At 47.7% G+C, this 25,337-nt stretch overlaps 2 protein-coding genes across 4 annotated transcripts in view; one reads left to right on the forward strand and one right to left on the reverse strand.

Moving 5' to 3' along the window:
• Adarb1 (adenosine deaminase RNA specific B1) overlaps positions 1-4,428 on the reverse strand; it is a 126,637-nt gene extending 122,209 nt beyond the window's left edge. For all 3 annotated transcript variants that reach the window (XM_036167138.1, XM_036167137.1, XM_036167135.1), the window contains exon 1: positions 4,236-4,428. The gene's annotated coding sequence lies outside the window, so the exon portion shown is untranslated. The remainder of the gene's footprint in view (positions 1-4,235) is intronic.
• LOC118569425 (protein transport protein sec31-like) lies at positions 3,052-4,624 on the forward strand. The gene is made up of 3 exons (XM_036167170.1): positions 3,052-3,268; positions 3,515-3,630; positions 3,893-4,624. The coding sequence occupies exons 1-3, from the start codon at positions 3,052-3,054 to the stop codon at positions 4,622-4,624; spliced, it is 1,065 nt and encodes a 354-aa protein (XP_036023063.1).
• The last annotated feature ends 20,713 nt before the right edge of the window (positions 4,625-25,337 follow it).

The following is a 25,337-nucleotide window of genomic DNA, read 5'->3' on the forward strand; positions in this document are numbered from 1 at the left end:
TGGAACACAGGTACCACCGATGAGAAAGAAACAGCAATGGCAAAAAATAAAAATAAAAATAAATTAAAAAAAGAAAAGAAAAAAAAAAGAAAGAAAGAAACAGCATCGGGTTTAAAAAAATCACTGATCTAGAGCCAACAGCTTCCACTCCATTCTTCAACATAAATCCCAGGCACCTTCAAGCTACTTTTATTCACTTCCTACTTCATCTGAGCTCAACCCATCATGCCTAGCACCAAAGTCACGGGCATACATATTTCTAGAGCACCACATGAGGATAAACACTGGAAAGAACAACAGGCAGTATTATCAAATTGTTTAAAAGAAAGCAACAACAACTTGATATTAATGATCCTAACTGCAGTGGAAGGCAAGGTAAAGATCTCTGCTGGCCTGGTTACTGCACCTTCTTCATCCACTCCTTGAGAAAGATAGTCAGTCACTAAGGGATTAGGAAGAAATCTTTTTTTTTTTTTTTTTTTTAATTTATTTACGTGTATTGGTGGCTTTTCCTGCATGTTTCTGTGTGAGGGTGTCAGATCTTGGAGTTATAGACAGTTGTTAGCTGCCATGTGGGTGCTGGGAATTGAACCTGAATCCCTTGGAAGAGCAGTTAGTGCTGTTAACCACTGAACCATTTCTCCAGCCCCAAGGAAGAAATCTTAATTAATCTAGCGCAATGGTTCTCAACCTGTGGGTCATAACCCCTTCAGGGGTCAACCCTTTTACAGGAGGTCACATATTAGATATCCTGCATATCATATATTTCCATTACAATTCATAACAATAGCAAAATTACAGTTATGAAGTAGCAACAAAAATAATTTTATATTGGGGGGTCATTACAATATGAGGGTTGCAGGATTAGAAAGGTTGAGAACCACTGATTTAGTGGATAATTTTTAAGTGAAATTGTTGCTAGTTATTTATCCTACTTAATATACTATAAACATATTAAATAAAGGGTGTTAAGCCTAACCATTTCCCTCACACCAAACTGTGGACTTTGGAGACTCTTGTGTTAGAAAGTGACACAGAAAACCATCAAGTTTTCCAGTAAAATTGAACCTCTCCAAGCTTTCATACTAAGTTTAATCATTTCTCTAACATTTGTATAACTTCACTGACGACCGTCTCCAAAGGTCGCTTCTAGATAACCTCCTAGTTATTTAAACAATATTCTCGGGTCCTATATATTTACATGGCTAGTCACAGCACTCAAGGCAATAAAATCCAGTTCTTAAATACAACTTACTGATAAAGGAATTTGGGATTAAAAAATTATAAGCAGGTCTTCCTTGTGCCCGTATATAAGTAAGAATCCTGCTGTTACACTGTTAATGGAAACTTTAGAACACTGTTATTTCAAAAGTTGACACAGGACCATAATTCCAGATACTGGGGAGCCTAAGACAGACAGGAGGACTGAAAATCTGAGGCTTATCTGGGCTACACAGAGAATGAGTTTAAGGCTAGCCTGGGAAACTTAGTGAGACCATTTCTCAAGGCTGAGATATACCTCAGTGGTAAACACTTGCCTCGCATGTGCCAGGCTCTTGGTTCACTCCCCAGTACCAGAAAAAAAAAGATATTAAAAATTATGTATGTATAATTTCATATATAATATGTAGTTATTATATACCTGAGCAGTGGGGTACAGAGCAGAATGAGGTTGAGCCTATTCTGTGTGTCTTTTGGATATATTATGTACACATGAATTGCTTGCCTTCCTGAATGTATTATATGTATACTTAAGTTTTTAAACCTAAAAGGTAAAGTTTTACACTTTTGCAAATATTATAATTTTATCTCAAAATGTTAATACTATTAAAGTGATTAATAAGGCAAACTGTCAGTGGGTTTTTGTACTATGCCTGCAGAGTTCAGCACTGTGACTCCAGAGAGAAGATCTAGCACATGACCAGTTGGAAACTGTTCATTCACAGGACAAGATGGGTTTAAATGATTTTTTTTTTATTCCAAAAATTCTAAAGCAGTCTAAACGCTTTGTGGCATATAAACTCACAAAGAAGTGGATTTGCCTATGAGCCAAGATGTGTTTTCTGGATGATGCTATTTCTTGGTAGCTAATCTTCCTGCCTTGGCCTACCAGCAATGATTGGATGAACACATCATGGAAGATATACGTCATTAATTTCTCTCTTCACCATTGTCCTTGCAGAAAGGTCTCCTTGGATCCTTCCAGCCGGAGCTTCACAGCTGACGCAAAAGTAACTGAATGTGCCCAGTTTCTGAAACCCCTTGACATCTTACAGGCATGGAGAATGCATTCCTTTCCAAGCCTGTGAATTCCACCTCTCCACCACTGTGGGATCACAGCACCCAGCCCAGTGTGTCTCATCCAATATTTATCAAGTGCCTGTTGTGGGGTGCCCATGCTGTGAACCTGCCCCTTGGAGGAACCTGTACCAAGGGACCATTAATTCTCTCATTCCAAAAAGAGCTGTACCAACCAACCTTCTGCCTTTTTCTTCTGTTTTTCTCTCCAGGGAACCCTCTCAAGCAAAAAGGGTAAAGAAGTTTCATCCCCGGGAAAGGAAGAAACAGCTGGCTTTTACAGCTTAGAAACTGCTCTCAAGACAGTTTTGGAAGACACAGCTTCCTTTCAAAGGTACAAAGAGGATTATTACATTATTTCTATTCTCAGTAAAAACTACTGTTTGGTCATCTTAATTACAGCATCTAACAGTGAAAAAGCAAGTTTGCTATCAGGCCACTTTTCATTATACTTCCACAAATGGAATGCAATAATGGTTTTCAAAGGAAGGAAAAAGATGCCCTCATCAGAAGTAACAACCCAAACCCGCTAACTGAAAACATGAACGTCCAAACAGACACAGCGGTGCGGATACTCCCCTCATAAATACCGAACGGAATACATTTCTGGTCGCCGACAGGCAATTCCTGTGCCACTACAATCTAGCGTCCACAGCCCCATCTGACACCTTCTCTAGCACAGTCACCATACAGTGATTTTCCTACTACCTATGCCAGCGCGTCAAAATTCACCTCCAGCCCCTAATGTCCCAGATGACTCCCACAGCAGCAGACGCCAGGCAATGGGGCACTGGAAACTTCGTCACCCAGGCGCACGGCGCCCTGTGTGGAGCTCTGAGCCCTCGGGAGGACACGGACCACCAAAAAGCAGCCTCCCTTACCCGGGTCACGGTGTCCACTCCCTGGGAGCGCAGTGTCTCCTTTGCAGGGCACAAGGTGCTCTCCACAGGGCACAGCCTCCCCTATGTGGGTACAGGGTTAGGGTCTCCCTCCTCAGAGCACAGAGTACCATCTGCAGGTGACAAGGTTCCCTCCCTGTGACGCATTCTCACCTCAGTGGGGCAATCGGTCCCCCTCCTCTCGGCACAGTCTCCCCTCTGCCAAGCACATGGTCCCTTCTGCATAGCACCAACTCCCCATCCCCTAGTACATCTTCCCCTCCTCGGAGCACGGGGTTCCCACCCCAGGGGTTCAGCCTCCCTTCTGCTCCGCACAGGTCCCCCTCTGGACCAGAGGACACAGGATGCACTCTCTGGACGCAGCCTCTCCCCTGCCAAGCACATGGTCCCTTCTGCAGGACACAGGGTCCCCATCCCCGGACGAAGCTTCAGAGTGACACAAGGTGTCTCCTCCCTTCTGCATGGGCACAGGTCCCCTCTCTAGGATGCAAGGTCTCCATCCCCGGGCGCAGCTTTCCCCCTGCAGGGCACAGGGTCCCCATTCCCGGGCGCAGCCTCCCGTCTGCTGGGCAAACGTCCCCTCCCGGAGTACAGGATCCCCTCCCCGGAGCTCAGGTCCCCTCCGCTGGGCACATGGTTCACCTCCGCGGGCGCAGCCTCCTCTCGGATGGGCACAGGTCCCCTCCCTGGAGTAGAGGGTCCCCTCCGCGGGCACAGCCTCCTGTCCGGGAGGCGCACTCTCGGCTCACCGCGGCGCAGCGCATCCCACGCGGACGCGGCGCCTCCAGGAGCGGACAAGCCGTCTTGGGCGCAGCCTCCTCCCGCAGCGCAGCGCAGCGCATCCGAGAGGACGCGGCCCGCCCTCCCCGCACCGCCCGGGATGCGCCAGCAACCCCGCAGCCCGCCGCGGGGACCCCGGGGCCGGGGTCTATAGGGTCTGGGGTCGGTGGTCAGGTCCGCACCCGCCGGCGCTGCGCGGCCTCAGCCACCTGCCCCGCGCTTACATAAACGCGGCCGCCCGCGTCCCCGCCGCCTTACCCTCAGGTCACGCTGCGCCCGCGGGCTGCCGGCGTCCGGCTCTCGGCGCAGCGGCGGGCTCCGCTGGCCCCGCGGCCCCGGCCAGGAGCCCCCCGTCGCCGCCGCCTTCAGCCTCAGCCACCTCAGCCTCAGCCGCTGCCTCAGCCTCTGCCTCAGCTTCAGCGCCGGCGGCTCCGCCCCCTCTGCTCGCCCCGCCCCAGCCGCCGCAGCCGCGCGCGCGCGCGCATGCAGGGGTGGAGTCAGCGCCCGACGCCGACGTGCGCGCGCCGGTGCCTGGGGGTGTGGGGCGGGGCGGGGGCGGGGACGGGGCGGGGACGGGGCGGGGGCGGGGCGGGGGCGGGGCGGAACCGGTGTCCCAGCTTACCCACGGCAGGAACCGCGAGGGTTAGCGGTTAGAACCCCAAACAGATCTTGGGTCGCTAGGGAGACTCGAAGGGGAAGGGAGCCTCGGTCACGCACTGAGAAGATCGACGGGGGCGGGATTCTAGAACCCGCACGGGGGAGACCCGAGAGAGCCGGGGCCCCAGATGGGAGCTGAGTGGACAGGTCGGGGGCGGAGGGCGGGTAAGGACCAAGAACCCTAGAGATTCTGAAGAAGCTGGGACCTGGGCAGGGAGCCTCGGAGGAGGATCGTCCTCTGAGAAGAGCCACTGAAGCGCGGCAGTGACCGCCCCCCGCCTGAAGACCCACTGCATCGAGCGCGTGGGTACCACGGAATCCTGCAGGAATCATCTCCTGGGCCTTCCTCTGCTTTTGAGAGATGGCCCTGGCCACACCCCCCTCCGTAGACGTTGAAAATAAGTAAGCAGAGGACCAGGGGCATGATTTTGTGAAGCAATGTGTCTAGTGTTGGTCACTGGGAGAGTGTAAGGAACTAGTAGGAATGGTAGTAGGTTTTTAACTTAGACCCCCCCCACCCCAGGGGTCAAGTTCAGGCTCTGCCACTTCTTAGACATACCAGACGTCTCATTTACTCGGCTCGGCCTGTTTCCTCATTTGTTTAAAAAAATTAAAATATAAATAAATAAATAATAAATAAATAAATAACAAATAATAAATAAAGAGAGGACTAGTAAAAAATGAGCGCAGGAAAAGCGCTGCTAGGATGTAGTCCTCATTCCGTATGGCCTCTCAGGTGATGACCTCACCCTAAGGTGCTATGCCAGAATGGGACCTGGAGAGGTCCAGAATCTGGAGCATAAACTGACCGCAGGAGTAGTGCTGCAGCGGGTCAACGTCTGCTCCCATCACTTGGTGTAACAGAAGAGCCTGTCCCTCGGACCAGCCCTCCAATGAGTTCTTCAGCAGTCCTAAAGGCACTGGGCAGTCTCTACAGGATTACTTGAGGGCAAGTAAGTAGAAACCATCATTCTTGGAATGCTTACTAGGACCTCAACCTTAACATGCAAATTTGTGCATAAGGACAGTGTGTCTGTTTCTGGGTATCAAGCTATCCCAGAACTTAATCAGCGGTCATGGTTGGTAAGTCTGGCAAACAGCAGCTTATGCTGTGTTCAGCAGGTTTGGTTCATATCTGCTTCATGGGTGATCTCACCCCCATAGGCCTACCCACTGTTAGTAAGCTGGCTCATGTTGGTTGCTTCTTATAATGGCTGTGGTCTACCTGCAAGAGAGCAAGTTGCAGCACACAGGGCCTTCCCAGCCACTGCACACATCAGTTTTCCCGTAACTCACTGACTAAATTGTAGATGCTGGGCTGACACATAAACATGAGAGCCAGAGATGTGAACAAAGGAAATGCGTTCAATCAGAGGCCATCACTTTGACAGACCTTTGGTTCGTTGTGGACTGTTGTAGGAAAAACAGACCTATGCCAGTCTCATCCAGGAGTAGCTAGGATAGTCTGTTTCTCTGCTGTGTGCACTGCCAAAAAACTAGCTTGAAGTGAGGATAACAGGGCACATAAACAGAGGCAAGAACATGGCATTCTGATGGCCTCTCGGGTGTCTAGTGGTATCCTATGCATGGGTGGGTCAACTGATTAGGAAGACATCTTCACTTTCATATTCTAGAAGTAGATCATGTCAGGATGCCTGACAAAGAGCATACCTGGGAAATGGTCCAGTGTAAGGAGCATGTATGTTGGGCCTGAACGGTGCAAACCCATTATGCCACAGAGCTATGAGACTGGACAGATTGTTCACTTTCCATCAATAGGAGAGATGTGTATCCACCTAATAACCTGGCCCATCACTGGTGACCAGAAAGACTTGATGGTGGAGTCTTAGGAAGCATAGTGGATACAGATGTGAGTTATGGGATCCCGGAAATACAGTCTATTGAAAGACACAGGAGGCCTGTGGCATTTGAGCTGCTCCTTTAGCATGAGTGAAGATGAAGGTGCCCAAGGTAGAGGAAAGAGTATTTTTCACCCCAGGAATTAGAACTGCTGTCAATATTCCTGTGGCATCATCTTAATTGGCCCCCTTAGATCCTACACCCTCAACTACCAGGAAGAGAAATATATTGAGTGATTAAGCTGCAGGGGATAAACAGATCTGTGGGCTGCTTTTGTCCACTTCGCAACCTAAGAAATAATTTTACAATTAGCATTGTAATGGGGAGTGGAAATATGCCACAGGCTTATGTGGTCTACAAGGCTTAAAATATTCTCCATCTGTCCCTTTACATAAAAAAAAAAAAAAAAAAAAAAAAAAAAAAAAAAAAAGCCAAGTAGGAACTACCTTTCTAGCTGGGAGTTAGATCAGCCACCATCACACCATCGAAGTATGTGGTGCTTCTAGGGAAGAGAGCAGGCAAAGGCAGCAGCAGTAGTAAGGAATGCTGGCTGATGAGTACCAGCTTCAGTGCTAACACAGGGTCCCAGGTTAGATGCAGAGAGCTTAGATCAGACGGAACTAGAAAGAGTTGTTTTGGGAAGTAGATCTCAGTAACACTAAGACGGATAGATTGATGCCACGGCCTGAGGGGGAGGAGCAGAACTCACGGAGGACTGCCAGCTGGTGCTGGAGGAGATGCAGGTGGAAGACAGACTCCAAGGTCCTTCTGGGCTCCCTTGAGTGTGCAAGTCTGTCAGGTGCTCAAATAACACTGTCAGGAAGGCAGGCAGCAGCACACAAGGGGGCAGAATCAGAATGAGGCCATCCATTTAAGACCCAAGGAAGTGGAAGAGGTCACTTAAAGAGAGCGGAGAGAGGAGAAAAGAGCAGCTAGTACAAAGGAGGACCCCAGAGGCAGGAGCCAATAGAAGAAAAGATGAAAGCCCACTGGACTTGAAAACAGGAGGGCATAGTGACCTTGAAGACTCAGCAGTGTATTGGGGACACTATCAACTACAAAGGAAGAACTTCAAATCTCATGGCCCATTTTCTTAAGTTGTATTTTCGTGGTGCTGGAGATCAAACTCTGGCTCCCATGGAGCACTACCACTGACTCACACTCTGACCTCAAAACTTAAGAAGATGGCCAAGTATAGACTAACTTCACTGATAAAATCCAAAATGATTACAGAACCAGAGAAGAGTTACAGAATGATTACAGAACTCGGCAAACTAAACTCCAGTCACAAATAAAGTAACAACGTCATGTCCAAGTTACATTTTTTCCCCAAGAATGTGACTTTGTGTTAACACTTTTGCATTTACTAATCACATCAAAACATTGGTCAGCATTGTATAATAATCTCAGTAGCTGTAGAAATGGATTTTGAGAAGTCACCTTTGGTGGATCAGGCCTGTAATCCTAGCACTAAGCAGGCTGAGGCAGGAGGATCACTGTAAGGCTGAGGATAGCTTGGGCTACAGAATGAAACCCTTTCTCAAGAAGGAAAAAAAGGTAATAAAAGGCTTCTAATAAAATCTAGCATCATTTCTGTTTGGAGAACTTGTAAATGGAGGCAGAGCTTTTCTGTCCTGACCACCTGGTTTCAAATAAACACACAAAAGCGTATATTACAAAATGCTTGGCTGATAGCTCAGACTTATTACTAACTAGTGCTTACATTTAAATTAACTCATTTCTACTAGTCAGTGTATTGCCACGTGCCTCGTGGCTTTACCGGTCCTCTGGCATCTTGCTTCTTGGGCAGCTCACTGGCGTCTCTCCTGACTCCATCCTTCTTCATCCCAGTCCTCAGTTTGATTGTCCCACCTAACTTTATCCTGCTTGCTATAGGCCAAACAGCTTTATTAGTAAACAATGCGAGTGATATATATTCACAGAGCACAGAAGGGTCATCTCACAGCAAGAACTACTCTTTGAAAATTAAGAATAGAAGAGAGGTATGAGGAAGGCTATATTAGGATTCTCTAAAGCAGCGATTCTCAGCCTGTGGGTCACAACTTCAAATGACCCTTTGACATTTGACGTTTGACCTAAGATCATTGGGAAACACACAAATTTACATTATAATTCATAACAACAGCAAAATTACAGTCATGAAGTAGCAACAAAAATAATTTTATGATTGGGGGTCACCACAACATAAGGAACTGTATTAAAAGGTCGCAGCATTAGGAAGGCTGAGAATCACTGCCCTAAAGGAACAAACTGGTAGAATAAATATATATTATTGTCTGGGTTTGCTTTCTGTTTTTTATGATAAACACCATGACCAAAAGCAACTTAGGAGAAGAAAGGGTTTATTTCAGCTTATACTGCCAGGTGTACAGTCCATCATTAAGGGAAATCAGGGCAGGAACCGAAGCAGAAACCATGATGGAATGCTGTCTACTGGCTTGCTCTGTGCTTCTGTAAGCTTCCTTTTTTATACAGCCCAGGACCCCTGCCTAGGGATGGTACCTCTGACAGTGGGCTGGGCCTTCCTTCATCAACCAGCAATTGTGATAGTGCCCCACAGCCATGCTCACAGGCCAATCTGGTTGTGACAATTCTATGGAGACTCCCTCTGTCCAAGTAATTCTAGATTGTGTTAAGATGAACAAAAAACAAGAGAGTTACAAAGACCATTTATTAGATAGACTTACTACACACTGGGTAGTCCAGCAATGACTGGTTGCACACTGGAGAGTCTGAGAACCTGATAGATGCTCAGTCCATGAGGCTGTATGCCTCAGAGGTCTCAGTTTGGCACTGAAGAAGGCCTGAAGGGTTCCTGGAGAGCCGAAGATCACAATAGAAGACAGAAGAGGCTGGGCTCTGGTAAAAGCAAAGGATAGCCACAGCAACCTCTCCAGGAGCCATGGTAATCAGGCAAAAAAGCAACAGCTTTCCCCTCTGACTTCCTTATATCTGGGCTGCCATTAGAAGGTGCCCACACTTGAGAAAGATCTTCCTCCCTCGAATCCTTCCAAGAAATACCCTTACACACCCACTCAGAGGAATACCTCACACTTGATTCCCATCCAAACTGACAACCGAGATGAACCATCACCAAAGCTGCCTATGAAAACACCTGAAACAAACTCAAAATGCCAAGACTATTCTCTGAAGTAGACGCAAGATAGGAATGTTATTCTTCCCCAAACCGCAACTCCCAGAGTCTGGTCAACCCAGCAAGACAGACATGGAATGAAATAGGTAAAGGAAGAAGTGGACATGGTTTCATATGCAGGTGAAATAATGAAAAGACAAGATCACAAAGTTTAAAGCTGGCATGCACCACCCCCAAATGGTTTTCTATGAATCACAGCAAGTATGTAATGTAAGATTTAATTTTAGGAGGCTAGAGAGATGGCTTAGTGGCTAAGAGCACCTGTTGCTCTTGCAAAGGACCCAGGTATGAGTCCCTGCACCCACATGGTGGGTCACAGACATTTGTTACTCCAGGTCCAGGGAATCCAGTACCCTCTTCTGACTTTCACATGCATGTGATGAACACACATACATGCAGGCAAAATACACATAAAATCAATAAATCTAGCCAGGCAGGGGTGGCACACACCTTTAATTCCAGCACTCAGGAGACAGAGGCAGGTGGATCTCTGAGTTTGGGGCCAGCCTGGTCTACAGAGTGAGTTTCAGGACAGCCAGGGCTACACAGAGAAACCCTGTTTGAAAAAAAAAAATTAAATCTAATTTTTAAAGTCTAATTCACTTATGTGTCTGTCTCTGTGTGGATATGCACACCTGAGTGCAGTGCCTGAATAAGGAAGTTGTGAGTGACCTAGGTGGATGCTAGCAACTGAACTTCAGTCCACTGTAAGAGCAGCAATTGCTTTTATCCACTGAGCCATCCTTCCAGCCCCACCCCCAGCAAATAGATATTCACAAAAACATCACTTTATAGTAACTACAAAAGTATGACTTAAGAATAAACCTAAAGAGTATGTGAGCTTTGAGAAGAAAAAGCATTTTTTAAAAATCGATGAAAGAGCAACTGAATGTATATCCATACATTGTGTTAATAGCAGATGTCATTATCAGAGTCACTGGGATACTTTTAAGTTTTCTACCATGGGTTCCATGTAGCTTGACCAGTTCTAAGATACATAATGGGAGGCTGAGGATCTAGAATAGCCAAGGCACTTCTAAAGAAGAAAATAAGGCCAAGGATTTGCACTTCCATTAGCATGGTGTGCTGCTCAGGTACCGTAAAGACCTTCATGCAGAAGTGGATGAAGTGACCAAAGAAAACAGGCACATACATATGTTGATAGATGACAAGGTGTTAGAGGCCCAAAAGATGACCAATAAGTGATGCTAGGACATTTGTCCACTCGAGGGGAAGTGGAATTAGAAACAAACTTTATATTATGAATAAGAACCAGTTCCAGGTGATATATAAATTTGCATTTCTCTATTACCGGTGAGGCTGGACAACTTTACATACATTTCCTTTTGTAAAGTTTTTATATTGTACCCATTTGGCTTTTTATTATATTTATAGGTTTTTGTTGTTGTTGTTTTACATTCCTGCCAGAGTAAAACACACTGCCTTGCAAACTAAAGGACTATCACTGTAAGGAACCTGCATCTCCAAACAGTAACTATAAGAGAACTGACCTAACAGACACCACAGATTCTTTGTAGGGTAAACTGAGTAAAGTAAGTAGTTTAAAACAGTGATGGTGCCGTTGTTGAATTAGATGCAAACTTTGGCTTTTTACACAACATTAAAATAAAGGACTTGAACCAGACAGGAAGATTTTAGGTCTGTTTGTTGTTTATTTGTCTGTTTGTTTTTTAGGACAGGGTCTCACTTTGTAGACCTGACTGGCCTGGAACTCACTATGTAGAAAAGGCTGGCCTTGAACTCATGGAGACTGGCCTGCGTTTGATTCCTGAGTACTGGGATTAAAGGCATGCACCACCACCCTGGCCTTTTTTTTGTTATTTTAATAACCATGTTAACAGTCTTTCTTGAGACACAAACTAGCTAGCAACTGAAGAGGGCAGTGAGAAGCTGTGCTGCCTCTTTACCTCCTCTAAGAGCTGTTCTCAAGTCGGCCTGAGGGACAGTAGATTCTCAGTTGGTGTGTAAAGCCTATTGGGACACACACCTCAGTATGTGCAAGGTCCCTATCAGTGGTTTTTAACCTAGAACTTCAGGGTTCAACCAACTGTCCTATGCAAACCACATTGTACATACACAGGCTACAGATGGTGCTATAGGAAATGTAGTCTGTGTACTGTTTGTACATTCTTATTGAGACATAATATACAGACTAATATGCATGTGTTGACAAATTAACCTGAAGTGTACACACCTGTGAAAACTGCCCATGGCAAGGAGCATAAATGACCGCCACTCCAGGATCCAGTATGTACTTACAAGCACTCCCGCCTCTGTGTCCCCAAAATAACCTTGCCCTGATTTCTACCCCATGGATTATTGATGCCCTTTTTACCCTTACATGAGTGGAACCACATCATAAATGCTCTTTGGTGCCTTGCTTCTTGCACTTAATCCTGTGCAAGCTACCTTCCCTAGTACAATACCTTCTTGTTACCATGTAGCCACATCACATTAGTTTCCACAATGTATTCAGCTGCTACCAGGAGCCTTCATCTGCCGTCTCCTTTTGCTGTTACATCTAATCCTTCTATGAATGCTCCCATCCATGCCTCCAGACATACATTCTCATGCTCCAGCTTTGAAACACAAGCGGCAGGGACCCTCTCTGCTCTCTTAGACAGTGCCAATTTCCCACGTTTTCTACCAGCAAAAAAGCAGACTTCTGGTCACTGTTTGTTGCACTGTGACCTGCCTGTGGTCTATTGCGGTTACTTCTCTGACAGCTGAGCAGGTTGATGGGCTAACTCTCCACGTGTGAATGCTTCTTGGTGAAGGGCTATGAGGTTGGTTTTTCCCCATACTCCATTCTTGTCTGTCTGGACACAGCCGCTTGCCAGTTGTGTTATAAATATCTTCTCTCACTCTCTGGCTTGCTTTTTCATAATCTTAATGGCCTCTGATAAATAGGCGTTCTTAATTTCAATGTGATCCAATTTATCTGTCTTTTTCCTTGTGGTTAGTGTCTTTTGTGTCTTGGCTTGGAAATCTCAGCTACTTGTGTGATCATAAAGAGAGGCTACTATGAGCTTCTTGATGTGTCCTTACCATCTTCAACTTTCTAGCAAAAGTGCAACTTTTTCTCTGGCTGTGTGAGGTAGAAGTTCAGATTCAGCCTGTTTCAATTTCGTGTCCAGTTAGCCCATCATTTACTGCACTGGTACCTTCATAGTAAATCAAGGGCCCATGTGTGGTGGTGGTTGCAGTGCCATCCCTCCCCCCAAGGCTACTTTTCTTGGATATGGTCACCTGTCTGTCTCTGTACCATTACTAGCCTCCTTAAATACTGAGGCTTATAGTAAATGTTTTGACCACAGCGTCACCATCCAGGGGTTTTGTTGTTGTTGTTTGTTTGTTTGTTTTAACATTTGGCTTGTTTCGAGATGGAGCCTAACTATCTATCACTGTTTGGCCTGGAAGTTGCTTTAGACTGAGCTGGCTTTGAACTTGTGCCAATCTGCCACCCTTACCCAGGACTGGAATCATATCCCCAACAGTGTGCCCAGCCCCACAGGGTTGGGTTTGTTTTTGTTTTTTTTAATGATCTTTCAGGTTCATTAAAATGCCTGCTAAAATTTTTATTAAAATTACACTGACATCACCAGGCCTGATGGTTAGGAAGCTGAGGCAGGAGGATTGCAATCAAGGCCTGTCTAAGATAGTTTGAGGCCAGCATGAGCAACTTAGACCATATATCAAAATTTAAAATTAGGGTCCAGGAGAGATGGCTCAGTGGTTAAGAGTACTGGCTACTCTTACAGAGGACTGGGGTTCCATTCCCAACACCTACACGGAGGCTCACAACCATCAGATCCATTCTCAAGGGATCTGACACCCTCTTTTCACCTACACGAGTACCAAGCATGCATGGGGTACACAGATATACATGCAGGTAAAGCACTCACACACATAGGTGAATCTTTAAACAATGTGTTTTAATTACATATTAGGAAGCCAGAGTGATGGTTCAGCACTGAACAACATTGGCTACTGTTCCAGCGGACCCGGGTTCCAACCCCAGCACCCACATGGTGGATCACAGCCCTCTGTAATTACAGTCCCAGAGGCTCTGACATGCCTCTGCAGAACCAGGGCATGCTTGAGTCTCCAGGTCCAACCTCTAGTGCTGCTCCCCCAAAAAATCACTTCTTAGTTATATGTCAATTTGTAAAGGATGACTATTCTCAGACTGTTAAAGGTGCCAAGTCATGTTTATCTCTTTCCTTTCCTTTCCTTTCCTTTATTTTACTTTACTTTACTTTCTTTTTTTGAGACAGGGTTTCTCTGTGTAGCTTTGCGCCTTTCCTGGATCTTGCTCTGTAAACCAAGCTAGCCTCAAACTCACAAAGATCCACCTACCTCTGCCTCCTGAGTGCTGGGATTAAAGGCGTGTGCCACCACCACCCCGCTCATGCTTATCTCTACAATTATTTAAATCTTCTTCAGTTGCTCTCACAAATTTCTGTGGAGATATTCTATATATGTAAGAAATAAAAACTAATGATCTGCTAGGCAGTGGTGGTGCATACCTTTAATCCCAGAACTTGGAAGAGGCAGGCAGATCTCTGAGTTCACAGCCTGGTCTACCATGTGAGTTCCAGGACAGCTAGAGCTACATGGAGAAACTCTACCTTAAAAAAGATAATGATCCTTTTTCAAAAGTGCCTTAAGTCTATTCAGGTCCAGCTATTGCTGAAGTTCAAATGTTAAGCCAACCTTGTGTTCAGGAATAAGCCAACTTGGAAATAGCCTTAGAGATAGCCTAGAATTCCAGTGAAGAACCTCTCTGCTTGGCTACCCGCCCAGAATCTTGCTTCATGGGCTACTGTGGAGGTATGAGAATGATGGAAAATCCTTGGAGCTGCAACTGGACCTGCAGACTGGCTGCCAAGCACTGCCTGCCCATTTGCTGTATCCCAATGATGCTATGGCTAGGCCTAGGAGAGGGCTGTTAAGCCCCATTTTCCAAGAAGTCATTGCAGGCAGCTCTGGATGTGGGGAAAATAGGTCACTCACTCACTGGACATGAGTCTTTCCTCGGGTTTCAGATTTCTTATCAGAGAAGTTACAATCGTCTCAAAGGGAAGTCATCTATTTTAAACAAAGTAGATTAAAAATAAAATCTAAACATCAAACCAGACTTCTAAATGAAAGTCATTCTTTCAACCTCAACTGAGTCCCAGAGGCCCTTCTCACCTGTGGTGGGATGTGTTAGTCAGTGTTTAAAAGACCCGGATCTAAAGGGAGAAATATCTCCACCTGTCCAATGCCGACCACCATGGGCACATGCAATAGAGTCAATAATCAGAATTTCAGCAAGACTATGCAGGGGAGGGTACCACTTGATTCGCTGTCACATCACAGGTGGGAGTGAGGGAGAGCCCCCAGAAATCCCCATGGCAAGGAGAAGACAGCCAGGCCTGCCTGGGAGAGGATTTGGAGAGCCACAGCAGCACAGCATGTGCAGGCCCAGGAGCAGGGCCAGCTTCCCTCTAGCTCGCTGGTTCCAGGGCCACATTCCAGAGAGATGAGAGCATTTACAGTCTGTGCATATCTGTTGGAGTCCCATACATACATACATCAGCCCACCTATTTTTGCTTTCAAGAATTCCACTTCTATTTTTGGTGGAATATAAAATCTTTGACTATTTCCCAAAATGGAAAAACAGATTTCCTTCCTTGACTGTCTGGTAAGTAATATCTTCGTTGCATTCGGTCTGTGCTGTGACAGGGAGCTCTGTGAACCTCTGTGAACCCATCTCCCAAGTGGCAGCTGCCTGGGTACACCATACAGATGGCTTTCTCAAGCCCTGCTTGCCAGTATCCCATAGGTGGACTTGAATAAGGGTATCAGGTGTGCCCTCTACTCCGCAAAGGCAGCCCCTCCGCGAGGATCCAGACCTCCAACCTACCACATGCTGGGCGGGTAGGTGGGTGTTAGCGGAGAAAGGAAGGAAGGAGGAAGACGTGAGGGGAGAAGGAGTACCCCCGCCTTGTATGGGCTGCAGGCTATGAGGTAGACACCGGAGGGGAGAGGAGTTCTTGTAATGAAGTTCATAATCAGAACTTCAGCAAGATTCAAGAGTGTGGGAGGTAGGGCTGTCCTGGTTCAGCCATCATCACCTTAGGGCTGGAGATGAGGGGGAGCCAGGAATAGGTGGTTCAAACCCCATGCTGCTAAAAGAGGAAATGCCCAGCGGCATGTCAATGTCACGTTCTATGAGACAAGAGGGCTTGAGCTCTACAAGGAGACCTGTTCCTAGAGAGCAGCGGGGCTCAGCTATAGACGCTCTCTCCCCACAGTTCATTTACCAGAAAAGCCGGCTCCTCCATCCAATCCTGTTTCCCAACGATACCCAGCCCTGCCCACCCCATTGCCAGACCCTCTTCTCACCAATCACTAATTTGTTTCATTAACATACAATTTGCATACAGTAAACACAGGAGTCTTAAAGTCAGCTGGGGAAGGTCTGACAAAGAGAAACTGGAATCAGAACCCCACTCTAGAGCTAGAGCAGCTGTTACCCCAGAAAACTCCATTCAAGTCAGGCCTCCAGCCAAGGGAAGCCATCCTTCGGCTTTCTCACGGCCCTCGGTCTATTCCTGGACTCCCCATTCTGTCTCATTGATCTGTTTCTCTTCATGGAAATACTACACGGCCTTGAGTCCTATATCCTCACACAAATGAAACTGCTAAATCTTCTAGGCCTGTCAGGGCTGTCCCGAGGCCTTTCTATTTCATTAGCTCTTGTTCCAGTGGGCAGTGTCCTGCTGGGATTTTGATTGGGACAATTGGGCCTGTAGCCTTTTCAGGAAGACTAAACTTGACACTGCTACTTCTGAGTCTTCCAGTCCATGATCTGGTATATTTCTGTCTCAGTCTCTTCGTGGTTACTATAACGTGGGTTTTTGTTGTTGTTTGTTTGTTTGTTTGTTTGTTTTTAATGCAGATGTCTCCTATGAGACACAGGAAGGCTCTTCCTATCCTTAATTTCTTAAGAGGTTCCCCCACCCCTCATAAACACTTACTGAATTTTATAGCTTGTTTTCTTCTGCCTTTGGAATGATGTCAGGATGTTTCTGCTTTGTTCTATTAAAATACTGAATCAAGGCGACTGATGTTCAAATGTTACACCAACCTTGCATTTCAGGAAGAAGCCCCGAGACAACCCAGAATCACAGTCAGGATCTTTCTCTGCTTGGCTACCCGCCCACCCAGAGCCTCACTTCATGGGCTACCATGGAGAGGCACAATGGGAGAACGCAGTGGAGTGACTGACAGATAGAAATGAGCACACCTCGGTTCAGGAGCCCGGAGGTCTCAGATCAGTGTGGCTACAGACCTGGTGACTGTCTGTTCTCAGATTCGCAGACAGATTTCCTGCTCTGCCCTTGTGCGGTAGAAAGGAGATGTGTGGATCTCTCTGGTCACTTCTATAGAGCTACTAACCCCAATCATGACAGCTCCATCCTCAAGTTCAAATCTCCTTCCCAGATGCCAGTTTCCTAATTCTACCACCTCGGGGATTAAGATTGCAACATATGAATGTTGGAAGACCGTGGACAGAAATACCACAGCACTCCCCAACGACTTAGATTGCCTTTACTTTTTCTTGGCTGTGTTTCTCAGTTTTCAGGGTGTAGTCCAGTACCAACTACCAGTGTGGCACAGAGGGACAGTTTGACCCTTCAGTTACATAGGAGAAAAGCCAAAAAAGGTCACTGAGCATCACACACATGAATCTTGGCCAGGATTCATGGCTGTTACTCTGTGAGAGCCTCAGAGATAGACAGGGAGCCATAACAAAGGCTGCAGAGTGTTCCAGCCTTTGAAGCTCTGTGCATCTTTTAGTGAAGTTTAACCTGGGGAGCCTATGCATTTGTTGGTATCGTAAATGATAACCTTAAAACTCTTTTGTTTTTGTTTTGTTTTGTTTTGTTTTGTTTTGTTTGAGACAGGGTTTCTCTGTGTTTTGGTGCCTCTCCTGGATCTTACTCTGTAGACCAGGCTGGCCTTGAATTGGCAGAGATCCACCTGGCTCAGCCTCCCGAGTGCTGGGATTAAAGGCGTGCGCCACCACCACCAGGCAAAATTCATTTCTAATTGTTTCTTTTGGGGGGTTAGAGACGGTTTCTCTGTATAACTTTGGAGCCTTTCCTGGAACTCACTCTGTAGCCCAGGCTGGCCTTGAACTCACAGAGATCCTCCTGCCTCTGCTTCCCGAGCGCTGGGATTAAAGGCGTGGCCCACCACTGCCCGGCTCTAATTGTTTCTTGCTAGTGGATAGAAAAGGAAGTGATTCTGCATATCGAATTTACACTTTTTTCTTTTACTATTTTTGAGTCCATCTCATAAAGCCCATGCTGCCCTCAAACTCCCTATGTAGCCGAGGATGATCTTGAACCCTTGACCTTCCAGCCTCCATCCCCTGAGTGCTGGGATGACAAACCTGTGCCACCACACCCAACCTGGCCTCTGTTCTTCAGCTTTGCTGCATTCACTCACTTTTATGGTCCTAGAGAAACCGGAGTAGTGCATTTCTGGAATTATTTGGCATTAGCGTCCACAGTCCTATTGACACAGACTCTCCTCTTCTCCAGTACCAGTGTGGTTGCTTGTTTTCTTGCCTTATTGCCCTCACTAGGACCTATACTGCAGGGCCACAGAGCGAAGGACAGAGTTAATGGAAAGTGACAGAAGAAGATGGGCTTGGACGTCCCAGGAAGTCACACAGGCCATGGCACTTCAAGACTTGGGTCCCAGAGCTGTAGGAGGGCCTGCTTGCCACAGCCCACGAGTCAAGTGTTCTGTTCCAGAGCGTTGAGCACCAGCTAGATGAAGAATGACTTCTTCTGATGTTCACCTCGTCCTCTGAGTATTAACGTAAGAGGACATCTCCCTGGTGAAGGCTCATTTCAATATCTCTTTTGTCTCTTTTTGGTTTTACCTTTCCTTTACATTTCCTTCTTGTTCTTTGCCCCAGGTTTCTATGAGTTCCTCATGTGTCATGTGTGTCACAGATATTTTCTCCTGGTGTTTTAGTTGTTACTTTTTTATTGTTTTGGACAGGCTCTCCCTACATAGCCTTGGCTGTCCTGGAACTCACTATTGTAGACCAAGCTGGCCTCCAACTTTCACAGAAATCTACCTGCCTCTGACCCTTTTGCCCCATGCCCAGTGCTGGTATTAAAGGCCTGGCTACTTATGGCTTTCTTAACTGTTCAAAAGGTTTTGCGCACTGTTCCCTGCATCTAGGAAAGGCGGCCACCGTCTCCCAACACTGATGTGAGTTCATATCTCCTGTTAGCTTCTCTGTCCACCGGAGGCTGATTCCCAGGTGTGAGGGGAATGGGCCAATCTCATCTCCTCCTCAAGGATGCCCGCAGTACACCTCAAGGACACCAAGACCAGATTTGCCCCAGAGATGTGCAACATCTCCTTTGTCCTAGGCAGATTCTAGCGTCCTTGGCCTGTTTCTGGATTTCTTCTCTATCTCAGGTCCATCTGTCCCCTCCTGTACCCCAAGGCCAAGGTCATCTCTGGAAGAACCTCTGGGGCTGGCACCCTTTTCAGACTTTGCCATGGTTTTCTGGCTTTCTAGGAGATTCTCACAGTTATGTCCATGAGTCGTGGCAAAGATCCGTGTATGTGATGCTCAGTGGCCTTTTAAGCTTCTCTCAATTGCTTTTTCTTTGGTCGTTTCTCAGGGAGTTGGTGCTGGACCACACCCAGCTCACCCCTGTGAATGGGAAACATTCCTAGGCAAGCCCAGGAGTGATGTTTTGCCTCCTTACTGCTTTGTCTGTGTCTCTTGTCACTGTTCGCCTGCACAATGAGTATACTTTCCTCCTGTGGGGAACAGCCAAGTCTCTTCCAAAGCAGGAGCCACCTCTCTAAGGGCTTTTAGCGAGAAGGGGAGGGGAAGGCTTCAGTCTGCAAATTACAGCCCCGTGTGCCTTAATATGCCCTGAAAATACCTCCCATTTGCATCTCCTGCCAGCCAGTGTTTAAGAGACTTTTTTACTTGAGGATTCCTGGGGCAGCGGCAGCATGTTGCTGAGAGCACCTTCCCCAGTTTCCTCACTCTGCTCCGGCTCCAAGCCACCTTCCAGGAAGAGAGGAAACCGGAAAGGGCAGGAAGCGAGATTAACGCTGACAAATGAAGCAGCCTCTGCCCTGTGTGTCAGCCCTTGGGTTTTGTCTTCCTTTTCATAATAAAGGTTTTCATGACTTTTTTTTTTTTTTTCCTCGTGGCTAATTTGAGATTCCGGTTATTTAAGGAGCCAGAGATGGAAGCCAGATGACTCAGCCCCGCAATGGGGAGGGATTTCCTTAAAAGACCTCTCAGTTTGTGGGAGCGTGGACCAGCACGACTGTTCACAACTTGCTCCTCACGCCTGGAGCTGCCGTTCAGACACCAGACCACGTGGCAGAGAGCTCAGTCTAAAAATACTGTGCCTGCCCATCACAACGGCTCCTGCTCACCAGAACAGACAGAAGCCACAGCGTGCCTTCGTCTGCTGGAGGGAGCCCAGGGCTCTCTGAGCAGCTGGGTGCAGTGGCCGCTACAGCTGGCTGCACATCCTCTGGACACGCTGCCGAGCATGACGCTGTCCAGGTCTGTCCTTGCAGCTTGTCACCTGCAGCCAGATGACCCACTTATGCTCCTGGCATGCTTGTCAGAGGGGCTCTTTGGTCCTTTGGGACCTGTGCACCCTGCAGACAGACTGAGCTTTATAGTCAGTCTGTGCGTTCTATCGCTGGCCTATAAGGACTCTGGACGCTGCTGAGTGATCACCTTCTGCATTTGGTGATGACATTCCCATGGGTAGTCCTGAGACTGGGCCTGAGGATGCCACGATCAGAGAGGAAATTCCCCTGCCCAACCTTCACAGTCACTAGGCTGGTGATCATCACAGACCCGGCCCCCATGGTGCTCACCTCAGACTGGTCACTGCACACGGATGGGCTCCAGGACAAAATGTCTGAGTAACTCTTCTATCTGATTCGAGACCTGCGCTGTACACAAGAAAAGCCACTGGGTGTGATGTTCAGGGTCTATAAGGGTCTATAGAGCCTCCTGCCCTGTGGCCTCTGTGCCAGTGTGGCCTTAGCCTCCAGGAGAGAGCCCACTTCAGGGGCAGCAGGTGAGAATTAGGGAGGTGTCTCCCCCCCCCCCCCCCCGTCCCTGCAGCGATTCACTTCACCTGAGTTCTCAGACGCTGACAACCCCCCCCCCCCGCCCGCCGCCCCCAAGGCCCCAGGATCAGATTCCACTCTGCTGCCCTACACCAGCTCTGTTATCTGAGGGTGTCGCTAGCGGGTGTACATGGACAGCATGGCTCTGAGTGGCTTCATGCAGAAAGTGTCCTGTTTTATCTTCGAAAGGTCGTGTGGCTGGGCGCAGTATCCTTAGGTCACACCCGCATCCCTCTCGGTGGTGTGGAGCCCCTGTGTTCCAGGAAGAATCTAAGGTTGGCCTATATCTGTGTTCCTTCCCTGAACTGCAGCCTGTGAACTCCTCAGGAGTCACTTGCCTGTCCCCAGCTCTCAGCAATGGCTGTCCTTCCTTATCAGATTCCAGGTCTCCAAAGCCATCATTGTATAGTTTATCTTTGGGTTATTTTCGGTCATTTCAAAAGGATTAAGAATGATCCTTGCTATCAGAGTTGTCAGTGAAATCAGATCATCTCATTTCCATATTCTCTGTCACAGAGCAATCTCCTTGGGCCCCAAAGTCTCTGAAGACAGAGGACATGAGTGGACTAGTTTCCTCAGAGGGTGAGAAACTGTCCTTCTCTGACCTAATGCAGAGCACGGCCTTGATGTGCTACGTCAGCATGGATTCAATGGCTCCTGGTTGGTGGCTTGCCTGTGGCTCTGCACGGACCCTCAGGAGGGAGCTTCATACCCTGATGTCTTAGCTGCCAGCTAAGACGATGTCTGCCTTATTGCGGCCCAGCCCAACCTCCCAGCAAAACAGCCCTAATGACAAAAGAAAGAGATGAGCATTCTTTCCAATGCATGGGGCATATGAATGTTTGTCAGGTAAATGAATGAATGGGCTGTCTGATTCCCACGCCTGGGTTTGTTCCTACACAATTTCCATCTCCTTGCCGCGGGATTCAAAGCTGCCACACTGGACACACAGAGTTTTGCGGGGCTCTGCCTCTGTGCCCACTCCTCACTCCTGTCTGGCATGCTTACCTAGTACCCCTGCTTGACTCCCTGTCCCTGCCGGAGACCAGCCCAGGCACACCTTGCCTCCCCTCCCCCCACTAACCTACACTGTAGGGCTGCTGCCTGGCCATTTTCAGTGAGGGGCAGGTAGAATGTTGTCACCTGAGACAGGCTGGCCTGAGATTACATCATTCCCTCAGTGGTCAGCTGATCCCCTTTAGTGTCTGCCTAGAGATGAACTCAGCTGGCCACATGGTCTGCATCTGGCCCCAGAAGGCCGAGGGAGAAAGACATGAGCAATAAGTTTCTACCCTGGCTGTCCTCTGCATTCTCCATGAAGCTGTATGAGGAGCACCTCGTCACCAGGCTGGATTTCACCAGGAGTCCACCTAGGCTCCCCTCCCATCTTTGAAGCTCTTGGACTGCCCGTCAGGACTCTAGACATTTTGGTGTGTGCAGAGGCGGGAGGGGTGGGGCCATCTTTTTTTTTTTTTTTTCTTCTTTTTATGCTGGCGTGATCAGATACTGGACCACCTGGGAATTGAACCCCGGTCCTCTAGGAACATCAGTCAGTGCTCTTAATCACTGAGCCATCTCTCTTCCCCTGGGGCAGGGCATCTTTTTTTGTTGTTTCTTTAGTTATAAAGAATTTAGTTTTCTGAATATGTTATTGTCAAATCAAACATTGACCAGCATAGATGAAAGTGACAGTGTCCCCTCCCCCAAGACTTCCTCCATTCAAAGCCCCTAGAGAGTTCAGAAGCGAATGCCCAGCCATAAGCGAGTCACTTCTCTCTCCAATAGCAATGATAATCACACACACACTACTCTCCACCCTGCCTTTACAATTCATAATGCACTCACTCAACAAATGAGCACTGACTTGGCTAGCCTAAGACAGTGGCCCCACCTCCAGGAAGGCTGATGGTAATATAGTGCATCTGGGGAATGAAGTACACCCTTGCCCTTGTAGAGCGTGTGGGAAACCTGACTGGAAGATGGAGGTGGACGGCTCCTCTGATAAGTAGAAATGGGGACCCCACGGTCTTCACACCCTATTAGCAAGAACGCCTTCCCCAACCCTAGCTGGGAGTTGCTACAGCCTCTTCCAGCCCTGCACCTTGGGCAGGGACTCCAATGATGCCCACGGGGCTGTGGGACAGACATAATAAGAGGTTGGACTCTAAGTATGCTTCCCAGGGAGAGCTGAGGAGACACACAGTGAGCTAGCAAGGACAAGGCAGGGAGAGGTTCTGGGAAAGAAGGAGAAGCAGCCATTCACCTTACACTTGTGCCTTTTGAGGGCCCCAAAGCCAGCCAGATGGGAGGTCTGTGGGCGGCCAGCTGTCCTGGTTGTTTCCATTGTCAATCCTGTGGTCTAGGTAACGGCTTAGACATTACCTGGGATAGTTTGGTAGGCATCAGACTGAGTGAATCAGTTCTCCTTCAAGGGCATGGGCCTGCCCAATCAACTGAGGCCTGAGTTCTATGGGCCACACTGAAAGGGAGGGTACACCCTCTCTTCTTCAAGATGACAAACCCAGCAAAAGCTAACCACCTGGCAGCTTGTTTTGTTTGAGATGGGGTTGGGAAGGAGTTTGCTACATAGCCCAAGCTGGTCTTGAGACAGAGATCCTCTCGCCTCAGTCTCCATATCCATAGATGTTGCAGAGCTGAGTGGGGCTTGGGGTGGTATGTGCACAGGTGCATCAATGCCTGCAGAGACCAGAAGATGGCATCAGTTCTCCTGGAGCTGGAGCTACAGACAGTTGTGAACCTCCTGATGTGGGTGCTAGGAACTGAACGTGGGTCCTCTGGAAGAGCGGAAAGTGCTCTTAACCACTGAACCATTTTTCCAGCCCTTCTTGAAAGTTTTTAAAAATATATCCGCTTCAGCCAAGGGGATATGCTTGCTTCAAAGCCCCTGGACGTGGCCCTGTCTGGAAGCTCCTGGGAAAGCTGCGTGAGTATGTTGCAGTTGCTTAAAGCCTTGGTCCATTACCATCCCAGGCTTCAGAGCCAAGTTGGCATTGGAAGGACCTTTGTGAGTTTAGTAGTCTCTAGAGGCCTTCGGTTTCCTTCTAGGCTTCTCCTTTCTCAGAACTGTACCTTGTCAATCATCTTCCCACCAGGAGGACCAGGCAGTGTCCAGCCCAAGGCGTTGTTTGCCCACAGCTTGGGATGCTGTTCAAGGGCTGGGTCTCAGAAGAGCAGTGGTTATCGAGGGATGAATGACATGCGCTACTGTCTTCAAGTGATGTCTGGCATAGACTAAGTGGAGCCAATGGCTTGGAGAACGTTTGAAGAGAACTAACTCCTGGTTATATGCAATTAATCAACCACATAGCTTCTCAGAGCTCAGGTTGCATCCCACATAATGACACCCGAGTTACATTCACTCTGCTGGAGGCCACGGTAAGAACTTCCCGTGGCTTCACTCATTCATTCAGCCCTCAAAATTGCCCCCAGAAGTTAGCAGTACGGCAGTTGTTCTTACTAGCAAGAAGGTTTACAGCCAAAGAGGAGTCATGTAGCCATGGACGGTTGGGCCAGGGCCAGCCCCACATCCAGGATACCAGCAGATACACATAAACCACAGCCGGGCTATTCTCCATACACCGAAAGCGTGACTGATCTCCCTGAAGCCTCACACACACACACACACACACACACACACACACACACACACACACTTGCTGTGGGGGTCCCCTCCCACCATGCACAGAAGTGGGTTTGAACAGCACTGGGAAAGCAAAGACAGAGAGAGGTGTGAACATGTGAGAAAACTGCCCCCTGGCCGGAAGCTCCAAGAACAAAAGACACAAATCACAATGGAAGGAAGCAGACAAAGCAACAAGATGGAGTAGCAAGCAGGGGGTGGAGGGGAGCCGAGGGTGAAGATTCGCAACAAGTGTGGGAAACAGGGGCTTAATGTCTTGGCTAGCTTCGAGAGCAATCACGTCCCCGATACTGTAAATAAACATATTAAGAAGCAAAAACAGAGGAACAAATACTAAAAAGACTGTCGTTCGCAGTGGGAAGCTGAGGACACTGGCAGCCTTGTCACTTGTTCCCTCCGAGTGTCTATGAGGAGCCTTAAAATACCTACGATTTACAATTTACCCCGAGACTGTAATCTGAGACACACACCCAAAATACATCTTCAGCGCTGTTTTCACGGCGTTTTATAACAGCCAAAGTCTGAAGACCTAAACAGCCAATAACAAAATGTTGCTTAAGAACAGGGCATTCTGTGCAGCTAGTGAAAGAAAGATTCGGGAGATCGACACTCGCTGACTTGAAAACTGCTAACAGCATAAAGGCCGTGTGAAGCCATGTGCAGTGAGAGGCGCCATCCACTAAGTGAGTGTGTACACACAGCCCAGGATGCCTGCTTGGGGCCCCTCATGAACTTAGGAGGCAGGGTAGTCATTTTCTCTTCTTCTTTTTTTTTTTCATATTTTGT

The sequence above is a fragment of the Onychomys torridus genome, chromosome 18 (genome assembly GCF_903995425.1).
Source record: "Onychomys torridus chromosome 18, mOncTor1.1, whole genome shotgun sequence".
NCBI lineage: Eukaryota > Metazoa > Chordata > Mammalia > Rodentia > Cricetidae > Onychomys > Onychomys torridus.

What these genes read in the sequence shown, in the direction of transcription:
- LOC118569425 (XM_036167170.1), top strand. Translation starts at nt 3,052, where the DNA reads ATGACTCCCACAGCAGCAGACGCCAGGCAATGGGGCACTGGAAACTTC. An exon ending in GCACAGCCTCCCCTATGTGG is followed by an intron (nt 3,269 to 3,514) that starts GTACAGGGTTAG and finishes TGCTCCGCACAG; the next exon opens with GTCCCCCTCTGGACCAGAGG. An exon ending in TCCCCGGACGAAGCTTCAGA is followed by an intron (nt 3,631 to 3,892) that starts GTGACACAAGGT and finishes TCCCTGGAGTAG; the next exon opens with AGGGTCCCCTCCGCGGGCAC.